The sequence below is a fragment of the Saimiri boliviensis genome, chromosome 2 (assembly GCF_048565385.1).
Source record: "Saimiri boliviensis isolate mSaiBol1 chromosome 2, mSaiBol1.pri, whole genome shotgun sequence".
Classification (NCBI taxonomy): Eukaryota; Metazoa; Chordata; class Mammalia; order Primates; family Cebidae; genus Saimiri; species Saimiri boliviensis.
Window position 1 is genome coordinate 98,954,875 of NC_133450.1, and position 25,544 is coordinate 98,980,418.

A 25,544-nucleotide genomic window follows, 5' to 3' on the forward strand; every position below is an offset into this window, starting at 1 on the left:
ATAGAGAAAATAAGTATCTTTTGAAAGTTTTGTAAAAACGGTATGATTTTGTGAACGCACAGTGGCCCGTGCAAGTGAAGGGCCTTTCAATTAAAGCTTGATCAACGTCATTGTCATCTGCCCCTTCTGACCCCCTACCACCGGGCTTTCCAAACCTCATCTCTCGGTCCCCACACCATCACCCTAAGAAATAGTTACCATCTCCTGTATCTCCTAACGATAAACTATGTATAGTATATACTTGGTATAAGACACGGTACTCATAAAAACAAGCCACGTAGAGCACCAATACGTTAAATATCCTGTCCAGCCCGAATGTCCCTTTCTCTCCACATCCCTATACGACCTCCCACGACGGTACTGCTGGGGCTCGAGGCGCAACAAGGGTGATAGAGTTTGGATTGTCTTGCGCAGGTAGAGGAGGGAGGATATGTGCAAATGGCAGTCAAACTAGAGAGTCTGGAGCGGCCCCTCGCACAATCCCGAGAGACGCGGACTCCCCCGGGGCCCCAGGCCCCGCACCCCAGCGCCGGGCTGGCTGGCGCCTCTGCCCGCTTCGCGGCGCGCATGCTCCATGTAGGGCCTCTCCGGCTACTCGGGAAAATGAGAGCCGGGCCGAGGGGGCGGGCCGAGGCTCGGCTGCTGGGACCCGGAGCTCGGCAGCGGCCCCGAGGCACTCTGTGCTGCTGCTAAAGGGGCGGCAGCGGCTGCCGGCGGTGTGCGCGCCATAGTGAGGCTCATTCGCCGGACGCGCATTCCGGGTCGGTCCCCAGAGCCCTGTGGAGGTGACTCGAGCGGGCCGGGCGGGTGGCGCTGTCGGCTGGGAGGGCGGGGGGAAGGCGGTGAGGAGACGAGCCGCCGCAGCCGCCGCCGCTGCTCACCGCCCTCCGCGGCCGTAGCGGGAGTCGGGGCGGGGCTGGGCCAGCTGTACCCCCGCCGGGCCGCGAACCCAGACAAAGGAGGAGGAGCCGCCCCAGAAGCGGGCCAGCGCCGCCGGGAAAGGAGGTCGCCGCCGGGGGTCGCCCGGGCTCGCGGGTCGCCGCGCTTCCTCTGCGGGCACTGCGGGAGGCGAGGGCCGCCCCGGCGGAGGAAGCCGACCCCAGGGTCTCCGCCCGCCCGCCGGCGCCGCCTCCGAGCCGCCTCGGCCGTAGCCTCGGCCCGGGCGGGAGGCGGCGGCCGCCGGCGAGGCTTGGCGGCCCGCGCCCTGCCTGTCAGGCCACCGGCCCGGCCCGCGGGCTGCCCCCGATGCGGAGGCGCTGTCGCCGGGGCCATGCAGCAGGCGCCGCAGCCTTACGAGTTCTTCAGCGAGGAGAACAGTCCGAAATGGCGGGGACTGTTGGTTTCGGCCCTGAGGAAGGTCAGTGCTGGGGCCCGGGAGGCCGGCGGGTGGGGGGCCGGGCCCGCGGTCTCCCCGAGCTTCTAACGGGGAGCAGCTCGTCCCTCCCACAGGACTGGAGTCCCGGGGGCCGAGCCGTTTCTCGTTGGCTGGCGATGGGGGGCTCACAATTGCCTGTTGCATTTTGAAGGACGTTTCTCAAGTTTTTTTTTTTTTTTTTTTTTTTGCCTGGTCCCGGAAGGAAGGTTTTGTTATGATCATAAAACTGGATTTCATGTTGCAGTCATTTCGTCAGGCAACTTCCGCCGTTGACCAATTCGTGGTCCTCCAATTTGTGGCTGGAATCGGGCAAGAGAAAGTGCCGCTGGTATTTAGACAGTTTCTAAAACAAAAGCACATTTTCAGGCCCAGTAATTACTTTTAATTAAGTTTTTTTGGGAGTGTTCCCCCTAGGCGATTTGCTTGTCAAGGGTATCCACTTATGAGGCAATGGTTTTTTTGTAATATGAATGTTTCACATGTGTGAAATGTCAGTGAGTCATAATATTCTTATTCATTTTACAGTTCTCAAGGTAAATTTAAAGCGCCTTCCCACTTCCTGCAAAAGGTGTCTTACCTGTTTACAAGAGACTACCCTTAGAAAATTTCGTCAGTGTCTTCACGACCAAATTGCGATTTAGGACTTGAAATCATTTTAAGGAACAAAAAACGACCAACTCTTGCAAATCAGTTTTTTATGTTTGGGTGCATTGCTAGGGTGCATCTCTCCTGTAGATGGTGGTGGTCTTCCTCTGTGAACTTAAGTAGTAACAATACGATCATTTTTATAATCAATCATTTTGTAAGATCAAGACATTTAAAGACTGTAAATTGGTGCGTGATCAGCTCTTTGCCTGCTGAGCAGAGGCTTTCTTTGCCTTTGATTCAGACTTAGTCCCTTCTGCCTTTTGTGCAAAATAACCAAGAAATAATAAAGAAAAAATAAAGATTAACTTAAAAGACTACACTGGGGAAATATATCCTCTTTAAATTTCTGTAAATGAAAGGAAGTTGTGTATTTTAAAGGTAAAGACATTTTCCTCATGCATTGAGAGTTGCAGATTTTCCATTATTTTCATAATTCTTACCAGGAGGTATTGCTTTCCTCAGGGCAAACACCAAGTCATATCTTTTTAAAGAAGCTGGCAGAGATAACTCGTGACAGCTAGACAGTTATCATTCCATTGGTATACCAAATGGTGAAGTATTAAATTGACCTTACTTCCTTGTGCAGCCCAATTCTATAAGGAGAGGGAAAGAAATGAATAATATGCTGAGTGGTGATAATGAACTCTGGCCTGAATTAAAAGCCAAGGGGGAAATGTGTAGATAGTAATTAGCCCTTTGACCACAGAGTACCTGATAAGGTAGGTCTATACTGTTGGCAGTGTGATGCAGGTATGTACCATTTATAACTTTCTGGTAGCAAATAGTATTTGAATGTGTGTTGCATAACTTGTTCAATATGTAGCTTTGATTCTAATAATCCTTTATGTCCAGAAACAGATTTATTTTTTCTTTTTCTTTAAATAGAGAAAGGATCACGCTCTGTTGCCCAGGCTGGTCTTGAACTTCTGGCCTCAAGCAATCCTCTCATCTCTGCCTCTCAAACTGTTGGGGTTATAGGCATCAGCTGCTTTGAGCCAGACCCAGATTTTTTTTTTTTTTCAAGCTAGCCTGGAGACAAAGCCAAGATTAGCATCCAGTCCTAGTCCATTGCTTTGGCTCTATTACTTTGAATTTATACATGTGCTTGTTTTACTGGAACTGAGGTACCTTGTAGTTACTATGTTATGTTCCACAGTTCTGGTATGTTCTTGATTATGAAATAAATACGTCTTAGAAAATTTGGTCTTTTGAGATGAATTCAGAAAACATTTTTTATTTATTAACTTACCGTTAGGGATAGAATTGAAGTACATTCCTATGGAAATTTTAAAAAATATTTTTGGAAAAATTTTGGTGAAAGTAATTAAGATTATGGCTACTTTTGCGATATTTGGGACATTGCAACTTGTAGGTCTGTAGTGCCTGCTAAGAATTGTAGCTCTTAGGGAGCTAAAGGTTCACTCTTTCTTTGCGGGAAGTTTTAAATTCTGGTATGTGTCAGCCACCTTGTCTTTGTACGATGAGAATATCTACCATTTTGGGAGAGTCTCTGTCTTCACATTCAGAGCATCTAGAACTTCCTTCCTCTAGCTGACTAGATAGTTACAAAAACTACTAGGATTTGATTGGAATCTCTCTCTTTCATTTGGTGTTGCCTGGTACGTGTGGTGTATTCTAGCTTCATAAATTGACTTAACCATTATTATACACATTTTAGGTACTTGACATGATGCTGGATTGTAAGAATACAAAGATAAAATAAAGGTCCTTCCAAAGATGTATACCATCTAAACCAAAAATTCTAAAAATTTAGGTTTTGGTTTATGTAAATGAGATAGCAGTTCTGAGCTCAGCTTTCTGTAAGGGATATCTGTGTGTCTGTGAAAGAAGCAATGTAGTTTACTTGGCTCTGTCAGTTTAGTCCACTTGGACATCTTGATGGGACCTCCAAAACTGTTAAAATACAATTTTCAGAAAGGTAAGTCGTGACTTCCATGCAAATATAAATGAACATGTGTCAGTGATTTTGGTTGAGCTCATTACTTAATGAGAGAACTAGTAAGATGTTAAAGTCACTTAATATGAAAATTTGAGGAGGTAGGTATTTATGGACAATTTAATAAGTGAGTATTAAGATTAGACTGCTGGGTTACATAAAGAATTAGTTAATATCCTACAGGAAACATAAAAAGAGTAGGCTTTGGGTTGTCTTTTTCTCTGGCTAAAAATTACTTGCATCTCTATCTGCCAAAAATCTGTAACCTAATCTTATAAATGTGTAAAATAGCTCAGTCAATAGAAATTAATAAAAGATTCAAGCATACACTGCACTGAAATACACCCAGCATTCTCTTTTGCTAATTTTCTAGTTTGGGCTAATTTTTATGAAAACTGGATATATATATTATATATATATCCAACATGGAAAACAAGGGATTTTGTAATGCAGTGAATACAAGCAACATCAAGTATTCATTGCATTACGTAGAAACACAGAGATGGGATTGGGCGAGGTGGCTCACGCCTGTAATCTCAGCTCTTTGGCAGGTTGAGGTGGGCAGATCACCTGAGGTCAGGAGTTCGAGAGCAGCCTGGCCAACATGGCAAAAGCCCATCTCTATAAAAATACAAAAAATTAGCCAAGTGTGGTGGTGCCTGCCTATGATCCTGGATACTTGGGAGGCTGAGGCAGGAGAATTGCTTGAACCTGGGAGGCGGAGGTTTGAGTGAGCCAAGATTGTGCCACTGCACTGCACTCCATCCTGGGCGACAGAGCAAGACTCTGTCTCAAAAAAAGAAAGGAAAACACAGAGATGGACAGGTAAATTTATGGAAAAATAATTTTGGAAATAGAAATGTGGTGTTCTTCAGCCTTTTGTTTGTTATTTAACTTTTAAAACAGAACCTCACGTAGGGCATTTAAAAACCAAGAGCTGGGGCCGGGCGTGGTGGCTCAAGCCTGTAATCCCAGCACTTTGGGAGGCTGAGGTGGGTCGATCACGAGGTCAAGAGATCGAGACCATCCTGGTCAACATGGTGAAACCCTGTCTCTACTAAAAATACTAAAAAAATTATCTGGGCATGGTGGCGCGTGCCTGTAATCCCAGCTACTCAGGAGGCTGAGGCAGGAGAATTGCCTGAACCCAGGAGGCGGAGGTTGCGGTGAGCCGAGATCGCGCCATTGCACTCTAGCCTGGGCAACAAGAGCGAAACTCCGTCTCTAAAAAAAAAATAAATAAAAGAAAAAAATAAAAAAATTAGCTGGGCATGGTGGCACGTTCCTGTAATCCCAGCTACTCGGGAGGCTGAGGCAGGAGAATTGCCTGAACCCAGGAGGCGGAGGTTGCGGTGAGCCCAGATCGCGCCATTGCACTCCAGCTTGGGTAACAAGAGCGAAACTCCGTCTCAAAAAAAAAAACAAAAAAACAAAAAACCCAAGAGCTATAAAACAATGAAATGACACTACTAATGTATAATACATGGATTGTTAACATTACTGCTAAATTATGTATCTTCCCTAAAAGAGCCAAGAACATAATTGTTTTCACCACTGCTCCCCAAGATCATTGAAGCTATCATGTTACTTGAAGAAAAAAAGAGCATGGTATATATATTTGTAAATGCAGCTTATTACCTACGTCTTTGAAATGCCTTGGTACTATATGCATATGCTATTTGATTGTATGCTGAGATAGATCAGCATTCTTCATATGGGAAATAGGCCTCAAAATCATTTTATCAAATTTTACAGCTCCCGATAATTTCTTTTGTGAATGTCTTTTCTGTAAGGTGTTTTTCACCAGCCTAGCCATAGAAAAGAATATAGCTGTTGTCTTGCCAGCTGTAGTTATAAATGCCAGAGAAAGCTAGAAAGAATTGGTTGAATTACTTTGTTCCTGAGTCCAGTTAGATTCACGTTAAATATCGACCTCCCCACCCAATGACAATTTGCTCTTAGATATCTAAAAGGCAAGAGGTGTGAGAGAGAATGTCTGGGTTAATTAATAGGAGTCTAGGGTAAGGAAAAAGAATGGTAGGGGATTTGATTTAAAAATGGTTTTGTGAAATTCTACTGAGATCCTAGTGTTTCTGCCTTTGTACTAATGTCTCTTGAGAAGTGTTTTAGAAGATAGCACTGAATCTTTCCTGAGGCCCACAAGAAAAGTATAGGGTGATCTGAGAAAATATAATTGGTGTCATTGATATACAAGAGTCAAAGAAGCCTTTAAGAAAGCAACAATTATGCTTCTTTCTGGATGATATATTTAAATATATTAATATTACTGTGCTGCTGGTCTTGAACTCCTGGTCTCAAGCGATCCTCCCACTTTGGCCTTCTGAAGTGCTGTGATTACAGGTGTGAGCTACCTTGCCTGGCCGTAGACACTGTTCTTGATACGGAAGATGTAGCAGAGCCCTTGCTGTCCTAAAGCTTGGGCTCTAAATGACTGTGGCAGAAAGACAATAAGGAACTAAACAATTACCTGAAAGATCAGTAGGAATTAACAAAACAAAGGGGGAAAAAAAGGACTTGTGGCTGAGTGGAAAGTAAGAATATGATTTGTTTCTTTGTTTTGAGTAGGTCTCAGATTCTGAATTTAATGACTTGTTTTAAAGAACAAGGAGAATAAGTAGATGAAGCTAGTATGGTAGACTGTAGGTACGCTGAGTTAAGGTCTCTACCTGAGAACAGGAAGTCCTGTTGGATTCTCATTTACATAGCAAAGTAATTAGATAAACCTGATCAGAATTGCTTTTCGAAAAGATTACTTCAAGCCAAAGCCAAAAACTAATAAGAGATCTTGTGATTTTTGTGACATCAGGCCTGTTCTGGATTTCCTAGAGCCACTGAATATAACAGTAGAATTTGAAGGAGTCATTTGGAATTATTCTAAACTAATAATGACCTAAACTGACCTGAAGAGTTCAGCCAGAACTAGATGAGTGGTAGGAATGTACTTTAACTTGCTGTACTTGGCTCCCTGTCAGCCATGATTTAGTAGCCTTCTATTTTCAGTGTAACTTTGGTATGGTATATTTGGAGCAATAATATTCCATTAAAGGGTTTTATGCTGAGTATTCAAAGAATAACCTGTGTTACCACTTGACATAAATCAAGTATATGTCTTTTATATTAACCATGAAATCTCTTTCAAGGGGAACAGTAGTTTGATTATATCCACCATATTTGAATTAGAAAGGAATTTTAATGTAACTGTTGGATTTAGCATGAGCTCATTGTTAAAAATTAATCTAAAACTCTTTACTTCCATGGGCTGGGTGTGGTGGCTCATACCTGTAATCCTAGCACTTTGGGAGACTGAAATGGGAGGATTGCTTGAGCCTATGAGTTCAAGATCAACCTAGCCAGTATAGTGAGACCCCATGTCTATAAAAAAATTCTTTTCTTCTTTTACATAAAATATATGATAGTACAAAGTTTTTTCAATTGTATAAAGTATTACACACTTCACATTTTAACATGTAGAAGTGAAGCAAATAAATGAAAATAACATCAAGATCTAGATATGAGGGCTAATGTTAACTCTTCTACATCTTCTGTACTCCAGTTTTTTTCTTCATTAAGTAATTTCGTAAACTCAAACACTTTCTTTTTTTCTTTCTCTCTTTTTTTTTTTTGACAGGGTTTTGCTCTGCTACCCAGGATGGAGTATAGTGGCATGATCATAGCCTCACTGCAGCCTCCAGCTCCTGGGCTTAAATCATCCTCCCACGTCAACCTTCCAAGTAGCTAAGACTACAGGCATGTGCCCCTGTACCCAGCTAATTTTCTTCTTCTTTTTTTATGGAGACAGGGTCTTGGTATGTCCCCCAGGCTGGTCTCAAATTCCTGGACTCTAGTGATCCTCCAGCCTTGGCCTCCCAAAGTTTCAGGATTATAGGAGTGAGCTACTTGCCTGTGAAACACTGCTTCTTACATACGGAGCATCTTGTAATTCTTTCTTAACTGACCTATTAGCAGCATTTGACAGTTGATCTCTTTCTTCTTTTGAAATCCTTTCTTCCTTTGGCTTCCAGAATAACGTCAAGCTTTCAGGGTTTTTTTCCCCTAAATATTCCTTCTAAATCCCCTTTCCTTGATTCTGCCTCATCTTCCTGACTACACCTTCTGACCTCCACTGAGCCCATTTGTGTGTGTGTGTGTTTGTGTATGTGTGTGTTTCTGCTTTGTCACCCAGGCTGGAGTGCAGTGGTGTGATCTTGGCTCAGTGCAACCTTCACCTCCCAGATTCAAGCAATTCTTCTGCCTCATCCTCTCAAATAGCTGGGATTACAGGCATGTGCTACTACGTCCAGCTATTATTATTATTATTATTATTATTATTATTATTATTTTGTATTTTAGTAGAGTTGGCCAGGCTGGCCTCAAACTCCTGACCTTGGGATCCACCTGCCTCAGCCTCCCCAAGTGCTGGGATTACAGGCATGAGCCACCGTGCCCAGCCAGTTTTTAGACTTCTGTTTCTGTTTACATATACTCCCTTGGAGATCCCATCCTGCCTCATTACTTTACGTATCATCTATATCTGATAATTACCAAATTTATATTTCTGGCTCAGACCTCTTTCTTAAACATGGATGTTCAACTTTTTCTTTGAAAGAGGGTCTCACTCTGTCACCCAGGCTGGGGTGCAGTGTCAAGATCACAGGTCACTACAGCCTTAACCTCCTAGGCTCAAATGATCCTCCCAACTGAGCCCTCACGCCCTGACCTGTCCCCAGATAGCTGGGACTACAGGAGTGTGCCACCACACCCAGCTAATTTTTAAAACACTTTTTGTAGAGACAGGGTCTCACTGTGTTGCACAAACTGGTCTCCAGCACCTGGGCTCAAGTGTTCCTCCTGCCTCAGCCTCCCAAAGTTTTTGAGTTACAGGCATGAACCATTACACCCGGCCAACTTTTTACTTGAGATTTCCACACAGGCATCTCAACCAATACTGAACTCCGTTTCTTCCCCCACAAGCTTGTTCCTTTTGTAGTGGTTCACATATTAATATATGGCTACTCCATCCTTCCAGTTGCTCAAACTAAAAATCTTAAGTTATTCTTGAATATTGTCTTTTTTTATTCATACCACACATCTAATTTGTCAGCACATCCTTTTAGCTCTACTTCAGACTAGAACTATATTTAGTCACTGTTTTATACTTTTTGACTTACCCCGTGAAATCAAGTCATCATCACCAATCTCCTGGAATATTGAAATATCTTTTTAACTGGTCTCTGCTCATCTACTCTTGCCCTATTTAAGTTTTTTTTCCACCAACACAATAGAGATAAGTGAGATCATTTCACTCCTTTGTTCAAAACCCTCTCAGTGTTTCTCAGAATAAAAGTCAAAGTCCTCCCAATGGCTTACTAGGCCCTCTGCAGTCTGGAGCTGCCCCACCTCCCGCTTTTACCTCTCCGGCCTCTTTAATACTGTCCCTTATTTGTTCTGCTTCTGCCCCATACTGGTTTTCTTGTTTTTATAACATAGACATGTTTTAGTCTTAGGACTTTTGTACTTCTGAATTTTCTGCCCGAAACACCCTTCCCTCAGATAATCACGTGGCTGGTCCTTTTAAACTACCTTAGGTCCTGTAGTCAAACATCATTTTGTAGGAGAGATCTTCTCTGCAGCCTTTCTAAAACTGCTACATCCTCCTGCTTCCTGGATAGTCCTTCATCAACGTTCAGAGTATAACCCAACCCAAGCTTGTTGTTTTCTCCCGTAAACCTGTATCTCTAATATAAATGGTATATCCAGTCCTCAAGCTAGAAACCTAGGAATTATTCTTCCCTTCTTTCTCATGCCAGGCTAACATCTATTCATCACTGAATCTGCTTGATTCTTTATCCTATATTAGGAGTTTTCTAATTTTTTTGCTGTGTATCCCCAAAAGAATTTTGAAAAACTTGCACATTTTTATGCTGACATCTAGAAATTTTCATCTTACATTTAAATAGTTGCAATAGATGTAATTTCATATGTTATAAATACTGATGTTTTAAAGAAAAACAGTTCCATCAGTCTTTTAAATGTGCTGAATGGAATTTAAATACCAAAATAAATTGATACCCACCATCATATTCCAAAAATATATATGAAAAGTGTGCCTTTAAAAGTTGGAAATTTTACATTGTCTTTTTTTTCTCTGTGAACTTTTTTCATTCCCCTACCTAATTCTAATATAATATTTTTAGATTTAAAAGTCTTTGATTCCACTTTTGTATTTATACTTCTCTACAACAAAAAAGTCTATATCCTGAATTTAAAAATGTTTTCCCTATGACCGTAAAGCTTTGAAACCTGTCTTTTGAACTGAATTATTATTACTATAAGCCTCGTCTGTCACCCAGGCTGGAGTACAGTGGCATGATCATGACTCACTGCAGCTTCAACCTCCCAGGCTCAAGTGATCCTCCCGCTTCAGCCTCCTGAGTAGCCTGGACTGCAGGCACATGCTACCACAATTAACTAATTAAAAAAAAAAAATTTGTAGGGATGGGGTCTCACTATGTTTCCAAGACTGGTCAGGGCTGGTCTTGATCTCCTGGGCTCAAGTGGTCCTCCTGCCTTGGCCTCCCAAATTGCTGGGCTTAAAAGAATGTCCCACCATCCCAGACCTTGAGTTGAATTGTAAATAGGACACAGTTGATCAAAGAAACGTACATGGATTTTGAAAAATAATGGATAACCATAAAGCTTTATTGAATATGCATATTTCAATAACATCTATGCAACTGTCTGCATTGTTTTAAAGTTACTTTACATTTCATGGGTGAGTATTGCTTATTACTAGAATGAGACAGGGTCTTGCTGGAATGAATCAGGGTTCAGCATCAATTCTGTTCCTATATTTCATTTTTACAGATGTAAGCCCTGAGAGCCCTTGTTAACATAAGTAGAGGAGGGCCGGGCGCGGTGACTCAAGCCTGTAATCCCAGCACTTTGGGAGGCCAAGGCGGGTGAATCATGAGGTCAAGAGATCGAGACCATCCTGGTCAACATGGTGAAACCCCGTCTCTACTAAAAATACAAAAAATTAGCTGGGCATGGTGACGCGTGCCTGTAATCCCAGCTACTCAGGAGGCTGAGGCAGGAGAATTGCCTGAACCCAGGAGGCGGAGGTTGCAGTGAGCTGAGATCGTGTCATTGTACTCCAGCCTGGGTAACAAGAGCGAAACTCCGTCTCAAAAAAAAAAACAAAAAAACAAAAAAACAAACTGTAAGTAGAGGACAGATTTAAAGTAATCAAACCTAATTTTTAAACTTCTTTCAAATTATATATATTTTTTCAGTTTATATAATGAATCTATTCTCAAAAATGATTTTTGTTTTTGAGACAGAGTTTCACACTTGTTGCTCAGGCTGGAATGCAATGGCACCGTCTCAACTTACTGCAAGCTCTGCCTCCCAGGTTCAAGTAATTCTCCTGCTTCAGGAGAACAAAGGGTTTCTCCATGTTGGTTAGGCTGGTCTCCAACTCCTGACCTCAGGTGATTTGACCTCCTCATCCTCCCAAAGTGCTGGGGTTACAGGCATGAGCCACAGCACCTGGCCTTACAAAAATGATTTTTTATGATTTATCAGCCAGCAACTCAGTTGTATTCTCCTGAATTTTGTTTAAATCAAAATGTTGGAAACCGCTGGACCTGGAAAATAATTTATCTGGCTTTAGAGAACTTTGTTTAATCCAATATATCCAATAAAGATTGGGATAATAAAGTATTGATTTCAATGCATCTTAGCTGAGATAATATTTATTGCTAAAATGCATTTTATCTTGTCACATTGTTTTTTTATTTTTTCGAGATGGAGTCTCACTCTGTCGCCCAGGCTGGAGTCCAATGGCATGATGTTGGCTCACTGTAACCTCTGCCCCCTGGGTTCAAGTGATTCTCCTGCCTCAGCCTCCTGAGTGGCTAATTTTTGTATTTTTAGTAGAGACGGGATTTCATCATCTTGGCCAGGCTGGTCTTGAACTCCTGACCTTGTGATACACCTGCCTCAGCCTCCCAAAGTGCTGGGATTACAGGCGTGAGCCACTGTGCCCGGCCCTGTGTCCTCCTTTACAAAAGAAATATTATGAAAATGAGTTGTTATTATTGTTTAAATCCCAGTTTATATAGGTAGGAAGTCTAGACACAGCTAGGATTTCTGCTTACGGTCTCATGAGGCTGAAATCAGAGTTTTGGCTGGGGCTACAGTCTCATTTGAGGCTTGGGCTCTTTTTCCAGGCTCATGTGATCCCTGGCAGAATTCATTAACTTGTAGTTGCAGGACTGAGACCCTCAGCTCCTAACAGCACCTATATGCTCTTTGAGAACTAAGATTGTTCTCTCTTTCTTTCCATGGGCTTGTCCCCTTAGGAGGATATATTTTTTGACAGTCAGCTAGAGGCTGGAAGAGGCAAAATACTAAAATGAAAATAATTATAATTGTCTCTTTGTTTAGTGTTCTAGGATTTATTTATTGCACTTCAGAGCAACATATGTATACTATAAAGAATTTCAGAGTAAGTGGGAGATCTCTGCCTTTCTTAGTAAAATGGGAGGGCAATTGTGAAAGGAGAGGTGTAAAAGAAGACCCTGCTTTACTCACTGTGTGCAGGAACCTCGTCAGGCAGATCTTCTTTAGGAAAGAGTACATATGGCTGTTTAGGAAGAATCCTGACAGACGTGGGTGTTTGGCACAGGGACTTATTAAACATAAGTGAATGAAACAAATTTAATAGTCATCTTTTCCCAGTTCACAGGAGAAAAAAAAAAGAAATTTTTTTTTTCAATTTTATTTTTCTTCCATAAAGTAGAAAAAAAAATCTTTGGTGTTTGCTTCAATTTACTTGCTAATGAGTAGTGAAAGATTATAAAATAAGTGAACCAATGATAATGGAGGTTTTTTTGGTTTGGTTTTGTTTTCTGTTTTTTGAGACGGAGTCTCGCCCTGTCACCCAGGCTGGAGTGCAGTGGCTTGATCTTGGCTTACTACCACCTCAGCCTTCTGGGTTCTTGCAATTCTCCTGCCTCAGCCTCCCAAATAGCTGGGACTACAGGCACATGCTGCCACGCCTGGCTAATTTTTTTGTATTTTTAGTAGAGATGGGATTTCACCATGTTGCCCAGGGTGGTCTTGAACTCCTGAGCTCAGGCAATCTGCCTGCCTCAGGTTCCCAAAATGCTGGGATTACAGGCATGAGCCACCGTGCCTGGCCGATAATGGAGGTGTTAAAGAGAAAATGACTTTTAATACTTTTTGTTTTTCTCTTACAAATATGTTCCTGTAGTTTTGATTTTAAGTTTTAAAGTAATTACTAACATTGTTCCTGCTGTGATAGAATATGTGTCTTAATATTTCATGTTCTGCAAAGAACACTGATTACCAAATGCTCTGCCGCTGGAACAAGTTGGGAACCTTTATCTAGCCTGTACTGTCTTGGCTTTACAGGCAAATGGCCTGCCTTTATGGGAAGGTGCTTTTAGGTCATATGCCATTTAAGGAAGATTTTGATGACAAAAATTTTTGCTTCAGCTGATAGTCTTTTTTACGTATTTGATTATATTATGGTAAACTCTCACCTAATATAAAGTTAAGTAGAAATATTTTCTTGGCCAATACTTATTTGTATTTTTTTTCTCTTTTTAGACAGTCTCACTCTGTCACCCAAGCTGGAGTACAGTGGCACAATCTTGGCTCTCTGCAGCCTCCGCCTCCCGGGTTCAAGCAATTCTGTCTCCACCTCCCCAGTAGCTGGAATTATAGGCCACCTCACCTGGCTAATTTTTTGTATTTTTAGTAGAGATGGGATTTCTTAATGTTGGCCAGGCTGGTCTCGAACTCCTGACCTCAGGTGATCCACCTGCCCTGGCCTCCCAAAGTGCTGGGATTACAAGTGTGAGCCACGTGCCTAGCCACTTATTTGCATTTTAAATAAAGTTACATTCTGAAAGCCTGCTGAAGATACCTAATTAAGAGCATGGACTCTGAGAAGTATTAGTAGACAGCGGGAGGAATAGAGAAACATAGAATGGGAATTCCCTCATTTATAATGTTGTATGAGAACCAAGTCTCCAGATACATATCCAGTGAAATGAAAACAAATTTAATGGAGTTTAAAATCTTTTCCAGTATCCAAATAATTTCACTGAGGCCAAGAGACCTGTTGGCTGCTGTGAATCTATTTAACAAGTATTTGCCTAGTACTTTCTTTATGCAGGGTCTGTTTTTTTTTTTGAGACCATGTCTCACTCTGTTGCCCAGGTTGGAGTGCAGTGGTGCGATCTCCACTCACTACAACCTCCACCTGCCAGGTTCTTGGAATTCTCCTGCCTCAGTGTCCTGAGTAGCTGGGACTACAGGTACACCCTGCCATGCCCAGCTAATTTTTTGTATTTTTTAGTAGAGATGGGATTTCACCATTTTGGCTACTTTGGTCTCAAACTCCTGAGTTCAGGCAATCTGCCCGCCTTGGCCTCACAAAGTGTTGGGATTACAGGTGTGCACCACCACACCTGGCTGAGTCTGTTCTTTTAATGACATGGTACTGAATTACCTGTATACTAAGAATACAGGTGTAGGGAAATAGGAGGAGGAGACCAAAAGTAAGAAATGGGAGCTGGTGTGGTAGTGCCCACCTGGAGTCCCAGCCACAAGGGAGGCTGAGGTGGATTGATCACTTGAGCCCAGGAGTTCGAGGCTTAACAGTGAGTTGTGATCACACTACTGCACTCCAGCCTGGGTGAGAGAGCGAGATTCTGTCTCCACACCTTTCCCCTTCCCCCCAGAAATCAAACAAGAAGTGGTTCCTGACCTTAATGAGTTCAGAGTATACAACTGTGGTATCAATTCTTTTTTTTTTTTTGAGACGGAGTTTCGCACTCGTTTCCCAGGCTGGAGTGCAATGGCACGATCTCGGCTCACCGCAACCTCTGCCTCCTGGGTTCAGGCAATTCTCCTGCCTCAGCCTCCTGAGTAGCTGGGATTACAGGCACGTGCCACCATGCCCAGATAATTTTTTGTATTTTTAGTAGAGACGGGGTTTCACTATGTTGACCGGGATGGTCTCGATCTCTTGACCTCGTGATCCACCCGTCTCGGCCTCCCAAAGTGCTGGGATTACAGGCTTGAGCCACCGCGCCCGGCGTCAATTCTTTATTATACACTTTTATTAGAAAAATGTTGCCTTAGAATATTACATTTTAGAATTATTTTTTAAAACTTTATTGGGGATATAACTGATATGCAGTTTGATGTTTTAAACAATAGGATAAGTTATATACACACAGTAAAACCATCCCAATAAAGCTACTAAACATATCCTTCAGCCCCATAAATTTCCTCCTAACTATAATTCTCCCTCCTATTTCTCCCCACTCTCAGGAGACATCCCAAGCCATCACTGATCTATTTTCTGTCATTATTGATTGCGTTTTCTAGAGTTTTATATTAATACTGTTACACTCATACAGTAAATACTTTTTTTTTTTTTTTTCTGTCTGGCTTCTTTCACTCAGCCTAATTATTTTGAGATTCATTTATGTTGAATATGTCAATAATTTATTCCTTTTTATTGCTCAGTAGTGTATTCCATTGTTTAGATATACTGTGACTTGTTTATCCATTCACTTATTTATGTACATTTAGATTTTCAGATATTGGCTAAATAAAGCTGCTATATATTTGTGTAAAAATCTTCGTATGGACATATGTTTCAATTCAAAGAATGGAAATTGCTGGTAATTACCAAACAGCAGTTGGATTGGATAGTAGGTAGATGTTTAACATTTTAAGAAACTATCAAACTGTTTTCTAGAGTGGTTGTACAGTTTTATGTTCCCACCAGCAATGTAAGAGATCCAGTTCCTCCTGCCACACTTGGTAATTTAATTTTAGCAATTCTAATAGCAGTCAATGTAATGGTACTTTGTGGTTTTAATTTGCATTTCCCTAGTGATTAGTGATGTTGAACATCTTTCATGTTTTTATTTACATTCTGTATATCTTCTTTGGTGAAATGTTTGTTCAGAACTTTGGCCCATTTTTGTTGAATTGTTTGTTCTCTCTCTTTCTCTCTCTCTCTCTCTCTCTCTCTCTCTCTCTCTTTCTCTTTCTCTCTCTCTCTCATTTTCACTCTCTCACCCTCTCACTCAGTCGCCCAGGTTGGAGTGCAGTGGCACAATCTCAACTCACTGCAACCTCTGCCTCCCAGGTTCAAGCAGTCCTTTTGCCTCAGCCTCCCAGGTAGCTGGGATTACAGGTACCTACCACCACTCCCTGCTAATTTTTGTATTTTTAGTAGAGACAGGGTTTTGCCATGTTGCCCAGGCTGGTCTCAAACTCTTGGCCTCAAGGAATCCACCCACCTTGACCTCCCAAACTTACAGGGTTACAGGTGTAAGCCACCTCACCTGGCCTTTTTTTCCCCCCTCCTTTTATGGAAGTTTCATTATATATCATTCTCTTAATACTATCTTTTTTTCTTTCTTTTTAAGAGATAGGGTCTTGCTAAGCTCCTGGCCTCAAGTGGTCTTCTTACCTCAGCCTCTGTAAGTGCTGGGACTACAGCCATAAGCAACTGCACCTGGCCTAAACTAGCTTTTGAAGACTGAAAGTTTTTAATTTTTATAATTTTTTGGGGGGGGACTGTGCCATTAGTGTCATATCTAAGAAATCTTTGCCTAACACAGGGTTACAAAAATTTTCTCTTCTAGAAATGTTTATTTATTATCATAATTTTCAAAAATAGAAACAGGGTCTCACTATGTTGCCCAGGCTGGTCTCAACCTTCTGGCCTCAAGTGATCCTTCAGCCTCGGCCTCCCAAAGTTTTGTGATTATAGATGTGATCCACCACACCTGGCCTGTTCTAGAAATATTATAGTTTAAGTTTTATATTTATATCTATGACCCATTTGAAACACTTTTTCTTTCTTAAAAAAAAAAAAAACTCACCCTGTCTTGTGCTGATTGAATAATTTTATATAAGGTGTGATACTTCTGTATATGGTATGTTTGTTTTTTTGCGTATGGACATCTGATTGTTCTGTCTCCGTTTTTGAAAAGGCAGTCCTTTTTCCTTTGCTAAAGGTCTTCATGTTTGTATTAAAAAATCAGTTGTCTATATATGTGTGGCTTTATTTCTGAGTTCTCTATTCTGTTCCATTGATCTTTTTGCTTATCTTTATGTCAGTCCCATACTGTTTTGGTTACTGTAGCTTTATAGAAATCCTTGAAATCAGATAGTATTAGCCCTTAAACTTTGTTGTTTTATAGAGTTGTTTTAGTTATTCCGACCTTTGTGTTTCCATAAGATTTTTTTTTTTGAGACGGAGTTTTGCTTTTGTTACCCAGGCTGGAGTGCAATGGCGCGATCTCGGCTCACCGCAACCTCCGCCTCCTGGGTTCAGGCAATTCTCCTGCCTCAGCCTCCTGAGTAGCTGGGATTACAGGCACGCGCCACCATGCCCAGCTAATTTTTTGTATTTTTAGTAGAGACGGGGTTTCACCATGTTGACTAGGATGGTCTCGATCTCTTGACCTCGTGATCCACCCGCCTCGGCCTCCCAAAGTGCTGGGATTACAGGCTTGAGCCACCGTGCCTGGCCTCCATAAGAATTTTTAAATCGGCGTATCATTTTCTTCAAAAAAAGCTTGGTGGAATTTTTATTGAGATTGTGTTGCATCTGCAGATCATTTGGGAGGAATTGACATCATAACAGTGTTATAATACATGACATAAGACTCATCATAACAATGTAAGTCTTCCAGCTCATAGTTTATCTCTTCATTTATTTAAGTCTTTAATTCCTATCAGCAGTATATTGTATTTTTATTTTTATTTATTTGTTTTTATTGTATTTTTTTTTTTTGAGGCGGTTTTACTCTGTCACTCAGTTTGGAGTACAGTGGCATGATCTCAGCTCACTTCAACCTCTGCTTCTTGGGTTCCAGCGATTCTTCTGCTTCAGCCTCCTGAGCAGCTGCCTGGCTAATTTTTGTACTTTTAGTAGAGGCGGGGTTTTACCAGGTTGTCCAGGCTGGTCTCGAGCTCCTGACCTCAGGTGATCTGCCTGCCTTGGCCTCCCAAAGTGCTGGGATTACAGGTGTGAGCCACCATGATTTGCCAGTATTTTGTAGTTTTGGTACATATCCTTCAAATAAAATTTATTTTTTCTATTTAAATTGAATCTTAATATTCCATAATGGGCTGGGTGTGGTGGCTCATGCCTGTAATCCCAGCACTTTGGGGGGCCGAGGTGGATGGATCACCTGAGGTCAGGAGTTTAAGACCAACTTGGCCAACGTGGTGAAACCCCGTCTCTACTGAAAATACAAAAATTAGCTGGACGGGGTGGCACACACCTGTAGTCCCAGCTACTCAGGAGGCTGAGGCAGGAGAATCTCCTGAATCTGGGAGTCAGAGGTTGCAGTGAGCCAAGATAGCTGCCCCCACACTCCAGCCTGGACAAGAGAGCGAGATTCCATCTCCAAAAACAAACAAAAAATTCAAAACATTTCATAATGAAAACATTGCAGTATTCTTAATCGATGTTTGAAATATTTGTGTCTTTGCGGAAATCCTGGCAATGGAATGAAGAATTTGGGAAAAGTAAATATCATATAAACTGTATTCAAAAGGATTTATTTCCATATTGTACCTGAAATTCAAATGTTAATTACTGAACAAGTACACTAGCAAGATTTTTAATTTAAACGTGAAGATGGAAAACTGAAAAATATAAATTAGGAAATAACATTTCTATAACTTGTCAAGTGTAGAAAGCTAAAGTGCTTTCGTGGGCTGGATGCGGTGGCTCACACCTGTAATCCCAGTACTTTGGGAAGCCTAGGCAGGCAGATCATCTGAGGTCAGGATTTGAGACCAGTCTGGCCAACATGAAGAAACCCCCACCGTACTAAAAATACAAAAATTAACCGGGCTTGGTGGCACATGCCTGTAATCCCAGCTGCTCGGGAGGCTGAGGCAGGAGAATTGCTTGAACCCTGGAGGCAGAGCTTGTGACGAGCTGAAATGGCTTCATCACACTCTGGCCTGGACAACAGGAGTGAAACTCTGTCTCAAAAAGAAGGTGCTTTTATGTGTGTTCATACATGGATTTATAGTATGAGACTGTCCTATTTACAGTGTTATATATAAGGAAATGCCTTCTGGCAATTTGAAAATATGGTGTAACTAAAATACAGGTCTGACTTGTTAATCTACTGTTCAAGACTGGAAATTATCTTAATTGCTCTTTTTCTGACTAGTCTTTCAAAAAAAATATGATAGGCAAATTGGTTCTGTTGTGATAATTTTAGGTTTACTGTCTCTGTAGAAGTGTAAAGTATGGTTCTCTTCCATTGTTCTCTTTATGTCCTGTTACGTATTTATGGGTGAGATTTTAACATTGTGTATGTATTTTTATGACTTTTCATATTTAAAATTAAGAAGTTTGGCATAAGAAACTTAGATGCTTGGTGTTAAAATTGCCTTGTAGCTTATTTAACAAAATCGTAATCACAGAAAAGAAATCCATCCCAGTTAGACATTATCTTAATTCTCATGTACAATCACCTTCACTGTATGGGGCCCTTGGCTTTTTATGGAAAGATGTTATAAGAAACAATCTTGCTCCAGGGAGGGGGCCCTGAGGCAGAAGGATTGCTTGAGCCAAGGAGTTGGAGACCAGCCTGAGCACTTTAGGTAGGCCCCATCTTTAACAGAAAAAAAAGAAATGCGCTTACGAAGTCCACTGCCACACTTGCAATATAAATATTTGTTTATTTATTTAGAGATGGAGTCTTATTATGTTTAAAAGCCTGAAACTCCTAGGCTCAAGAAATCCTCCCACCTCAGCTACTAGAGTAGCAGAGACTACAGGCACCCTACTACACCCAGTTAAATGTCTGTTTTTCTAAAAGTGTCTTTTTAAAATTGATTGATCTATTAGAAATGTGTGGCTAAAATGTAATCAAGTTATCTCTGGCTGTGTTAAAGAAGAGCCGGGTATAAGAAATATTTATTTCCCCAAAATCTATTTTGAATTTATTAGAAAATATGTTAAAAACCTATTTCTAACATAGAAATACATTAGAAAGTCTTATTATTATTATATTATTATTACTATTATTATTATTATTTTTGAGATGGAGTTTCGCTCTTGTTACCCAGGCTGGAGTGCAATGGCGCGATCTCGGCTCACCGCAACCTCCGCCTCCTGGGTTCAGGCAATTCTCCTGCCTCAGCCTCCTGAGTAGCTGGGATTACAGGCACGCACGACCATGCCCAGCTAATGTTTTGTATTTTTAGTAGAGACGGGGTTTCACCATGTTGACCAGGATGGTCTCCATCTCTTGACATCATGATCCACCCACCTCGGCCTCCCAAAGTGCTGGGATTACAGGCTTGAGCCACCGTGCCCAGCCTATTATTATTATTATTATTTTTGGTATCAGTCCTATATGAATTTCTACCTGTCTTTTTTTGGATCCAGACTTCTTTAGAGTCTTTATGTTGTTCTACTTTCCCATTTTCCAATTCACAATTATTTTTCTTTATCAATTAGTTTGTATTTTGTCAAAATTATTTGTATAAATAAAAAGATATTTTGCTCTGTAAGACTTGTTATGAAAAATAGTGTTACTTTTCCCTTAAAGACAAAATTTTCTGTTTCCTGGAGACTTAACTATTCAAAGTTGTTTTATTAACTCCTAGATTTCTAAGAAAGAAAAAGTGCTTATATTGCTATTTCTTGTTTTTTTTTTTTTTTCTGTTTTGGATGTTAGTTGACTTCCTACCATGGAGGGTAAGGATTTCATATTCTTTCTTTCTTTCTTTTCTTTCTTTTTTTTTTTTGGCAGGGACTCTGTTGCCCAGGCTGGAGTGCAGTGGCATAAAGGATTTAATATTCTTTAATATGCACGTACAGCCAGGCTTGGTGGCTCAAGCCTGTAATCCCAGCACTTTGGGAGGCCGAGGCGGGTGGATCACGAGGTCAAGAGATCAAGACCATCCTGTCAACATGGTGAAACCCTGTCTCTACTAAAAATACAAAAAAATTAGCTGGGCATGGTGGCATGTGCCTGTAATCCCAGCTACTCAGGAGGCTGAGGCAGGAGAATTGCCTGAACCCAGGAGGCAGAGGTTGTGGTAAGCCGAGATGGCGCCATTGCACTCCAGCCTGGGTAACAAGAGCGAAACTCCGTCTGAAAAAATATGCACATACATTCCCCTCCAACCACACACACACTTTCTACTGTCACTTCACCCACTTCATAGTTATATCTTAATTTGAGTTGGATTAATTTTCAAAGTTTGCTTGATTATGACTGTAAATGCTATTTTTGGGGGGAGGAGGGACAGGGTCTCACTCTGTCACCCAGGCTGCAGTGCAGTTGCGCAATCTCCACTCCCTGCAACCTCCACCTCCCCAGTTCAAGCGATTCTCCTGCCTCAGCCTCCCCAGTAGCTGTGTCTACAGGGATTCACCACCATGCCCAGCTACTTTTTGTATTTTTAGTAGAGACAGGATTTCACTTTGTTGCCCAGGCTGGTCTTGAGCTCCTGGCCTCAAGTGATCTACCCATACCTTGGCCTCCCAAAGTGCTGGGATCATAGGTGTGAACCACCACACCTGGCCTGTAAATGCTATATAATCTGCTTTTTCTTTTCTAACTTACTGCTTTTACTGGAGTTACCAATTCTCCTGCCTCAGCCTCCTGAGTAGCTGGGATTACAGGCACGCACCACCATGCCCAGCTAATTTTTCCTATTTTTAGTAGAGATGGGGTTTCACCATGTTGACCAGGATGGTTTCGATCTCCTGACCTTGTGATCCACCCACCCCGGCCTCCCAAAGTGCTAGGAGTACAGGTGTGAGCCACCGCACCTGGCCGTTTGTATGTTTTTTTTTTTTTTTTTTTTTTTTGAGACAGAGTTTCGCTCTTGTTACCCAGGCTGGAGTGCAATGGCGCGATCTCGGCTCACCGCAACCTCCGCCTCCTGGGTTCAGGCAATTCTCCTGCCTCAGCCTCCTGAGTAGCTGGGATTACAGGCACGAGCCACCATGCCCAGCTAGTTTTTTGTATTTTTAGTAGAGACGGGGTTTCACCATGTTGACCAGAATGGTCTCGATCTCTCGACCTCGTGATCCACCCGCCTCGGCCTCCCAAAGTGCTGGGATTACAGGCTTGAGCCACCGCGCCCGGCCTGTATGTTTTTCTATACAGTATACTTATTACCAAATTCAAACTTTCTACCATTTTTCTAAATATTCTATCAAGATTTTCGCTCCATCATATACTCTGTCAAGTTTGTTTTCTCGAGACAGTCTCTCCCAGAGCCTTCTGATCTGCACTAGTCTGGACTGGTCACCTTTGTTTCTGTTGTACAGCTCTCATCCTATAATTTCCTTTCATTTTATCCTGGGCATTCCTTTAGCCTTTCTTCTCTATTGATCCCTTTATTTCCTTTATTCTATATTTTTTCTTTCTTGACTTATATTGTTGTTTTAGTGTAGTACAAATCATAGAACCTTAAAGAGAAAGACTATGTAGGAGATAAAGTTTTTGACCTTATTTTATCTAAGAATGTGGGCTGGGCGTGGTGGCTTATGCCTAAAATCAGCACTTTGGAAGGCTCAGGCAGGCTGATCACAAGGTGGGAGATTGAGACCATCCTGGCTAACATGGTGAAACCCTGTCTCTACTAAACATACAAAAACTTAGCCTGGTATGGTCATGCACACCTGTAGTTCCAGCTACTTAGGAGGCTTAGGCAGGAGAATCACTTGAACCTGGGAGGCAGAGGTTGCAGTGAGCCGAGATCATGCTGTTGCACTCCAGCATGGACGAGACAATGAAACTACGTGTCAGAAAAAAAAAAAAAAAAAGAATGTCATTTTAGCATGGCATTTGTTAAATATTGTTGGTATTTTGGATTCCAGGATGAACCATCATTGCCATCTAGCTTCTAAGTATTAGTGTTGAAGTCTGGAGCTAATGTCTACTTTTTGTATATAATCTGCTCCTCCTCACTTCCCTGTCCTCCCAAACTTACAGGATATTCTCTTTGTCTCCAGTGTCCTGACATTTAAATTTTGTTCAGTGATATGGCACAAGAAAAGCCCTTTAAACTTATTTTATTGATAATTTATCCCATCAATTTCCTCTGTTTGCTAGATGATTCTCAAAAAAGGTTTTAAAAATCTTATTTATGGTGGAATGTAACTTATAATCAGAAAATGTGTAGAGGATAAATATACAATTTAAGGAACACATGTTTAACACTCAGGTTAGAAGACAGCACATTGTCAGCACTATTCTCAGAATACCTCTCCAAAAGGTAACCGCTTTTATGGTAATCACTGTTTTTATTTTCTTTACAGTTTTTCCATCTCAGCATGTATCCCTTACCACCATTGTTTAATTTTCTCTTTGTTTATTTTTTATTTTTGTATTTAATTTTGTTTTACTTTGTGAATGGAATCCCATCATATGTATTCTTTTTATCTGGCTTCTTTCTGCCAACATTATTTTCAAGATGCATCCACATTTTATGTAGCTGTCATTGTTACTGCATTTTTTTTGCCTGTATATATTCTATTGTATTAATAAGCCACAATTTATCTGTCCCATACTAGATGAATATTTGAATTCTTTTCTAGTTTTATAAGGTATTACTAATAATGTTATTTATGAGCCTTCCTAGCGTATGTCTTCTGGTAAACACGTGTGCTCATTTCCCTAGAGCAGTGCTGTCTAGAGGAGATATAATGTGAACCACACGTGTAATTTAAAACTTTCCCTTCTAGGCTGGGCATGGTGACTCATGCCTGTAATCCCAGCACTTTGGGAGGCCAAGGCAGGAGGATTGCTTGAGTCCAGAAGTTCAAAATCAGCCTGGGCAACACATCAAGAACCTGTCTCAAAAATTAAAAAAAAAATTTTAAATATAAAAAGTAAAATAAAAATTTCCCTCCTAAGTGAATTAATGCAGGAACCAAAAACCAAATACTGCGTGTTCTTACAAGTGAGAGCTAAACATGGGGTACTTATGGACATAAAAATGTCAATAGTAGACACCTGAGACTAATAGAAGGGGGAGTACTGTGCTCAGTACCTGGGTGATGGGATCATTTGTAACCCAAACCTCAGCATGACACAATATACATAGGTAACAATATCTGCACGTGTACCCCCTTAATCTAAAATAAAAGTTGAAAAAGAAAATTATCATAGCCACAATTGAAAAGTAAGAAGAAACAGATGAAGTTGATTTTAATAGTATGTTTTATTTAACCCAATAAATCTAATCATTTCAGCGTGTATCAGAAAATGTATAAAGGATAAATATACAATTTAAGGAACACATGTTTAACACTCAGGTTAGAAGACGGCACACTGTCAGCACTGTGAGATATTCAACTTCTTATTTTAATAGTAAATCTTTGAATCTGGTTTGTTTTTTACACCAACATCCCATTTCAACTCAGTGGAGCTACATTTCAGGTGTTCAGTACCCACAGGAGGCTAGTGTCTATTATATTGGACCATATAGCTCTAAAGAAATATATGTAAATCTATCCTCAATATATATATGTATATCCTATAGTGGAATTGCTCAGTCATGGAGTAGACATATCTTGAACTTTAGTACTTAATGGCAACATTTTTGAAAGTGATTGAGCCATTTTACATTCCAGTAGCAGTGTGTGATAGTTCCGATTGCTCCACTTAGTTACCAACATTCGGCATTATCAGAATTTTTAGTTTTGCTGTCTGTTGAGTGGATAGTTTTCATGGTGGTTTAATTTGCATTTTTCTGATTACTAAAGAGCTAGTGCACTTTTCAATATATATCGGCTATTTGAATTTCTTCTTTTGTGAAGTGCTAGTTTAAGGGGTTTTTGGCCCATTTATTTTCTCTGAGGATTTTTATCATTTTTTTTCTTACTGAACTTTTAGGAGTTATCCATATATGCTGGATATGAGCCTTTTGTTATATATACCACATATATCTTTTCCAACTCCGTAACTTGCCTTTTTACTTTCTTAAAGATGTCTTTTGATAAACCTAAATTTTAAAGTTTAATGTAAAGTGTATCAGTTCCTTCCTTCATAGCTAGTAATTTTTGTGTCCTATGTAAGAAGTCCTTTTCAATTCTGAAATCATGCAGATATTATCTAGTTTTACACTGTCAGAGCTTTATTGGGTGTATTTATTTACTAGGCCTGAAATGCAGCTAGGATTGATTTTTTGGGCAAAGTATGACGCAGGAGTTGATTTTATTTGTCTATAGTGGTTTAACACTATTCATGCACTTCTCTTCCTGCAACTCTCTGTCCCACCTCATACTCTGCAGCGCCATCTTTGTAAATAAGGGTCTGTATATATGTGGGCATGTTTGTGGACTCTGTTATGTCCCATTGATTTCTTTCTCTATCCTTATGCCATTGTCACATTCTGCATTACAATAGCTCTGTAATAAATCCTGACAACCATTGTAGCAAATTCTTGTACTTTCTTACAAGTATATGACTTTGTTGTCAATAA

The 25,544-nt window shown here is 40.9% G+C and overlaps 1 protein-coding gene across 2 annotated transcripts in view; it reads left to right on the forward strand.

Annotated features, from left to right (window-relative positions):
• The first annotated feature begins 876 nt into the window (after positions 1–876).
• Positions 877–25,544, forward strand: part of SOS2 (SOS Ras/Rho guanine nucleotide exchange factor 2) — a 118,393-nt gene continuing 93,725 nt past the window's right edge. Inside the window, exon 1 of one of the 2 annotated variants that reach the window (XM_074393966.1) lies at positions 877–1,357. In XM_074393966.1, the coding sequence (XP_074250067.1) occupies positions 1,271–1,357 (87 nt within the window). In that variant the 5' untranslated portion in view covers positions 877–1,270. The remainder of the gene's footprint in view (positions 1,358–25,544) is intronic. The other variant, XM_039468995.2, reaches the window with a different exon arrangement.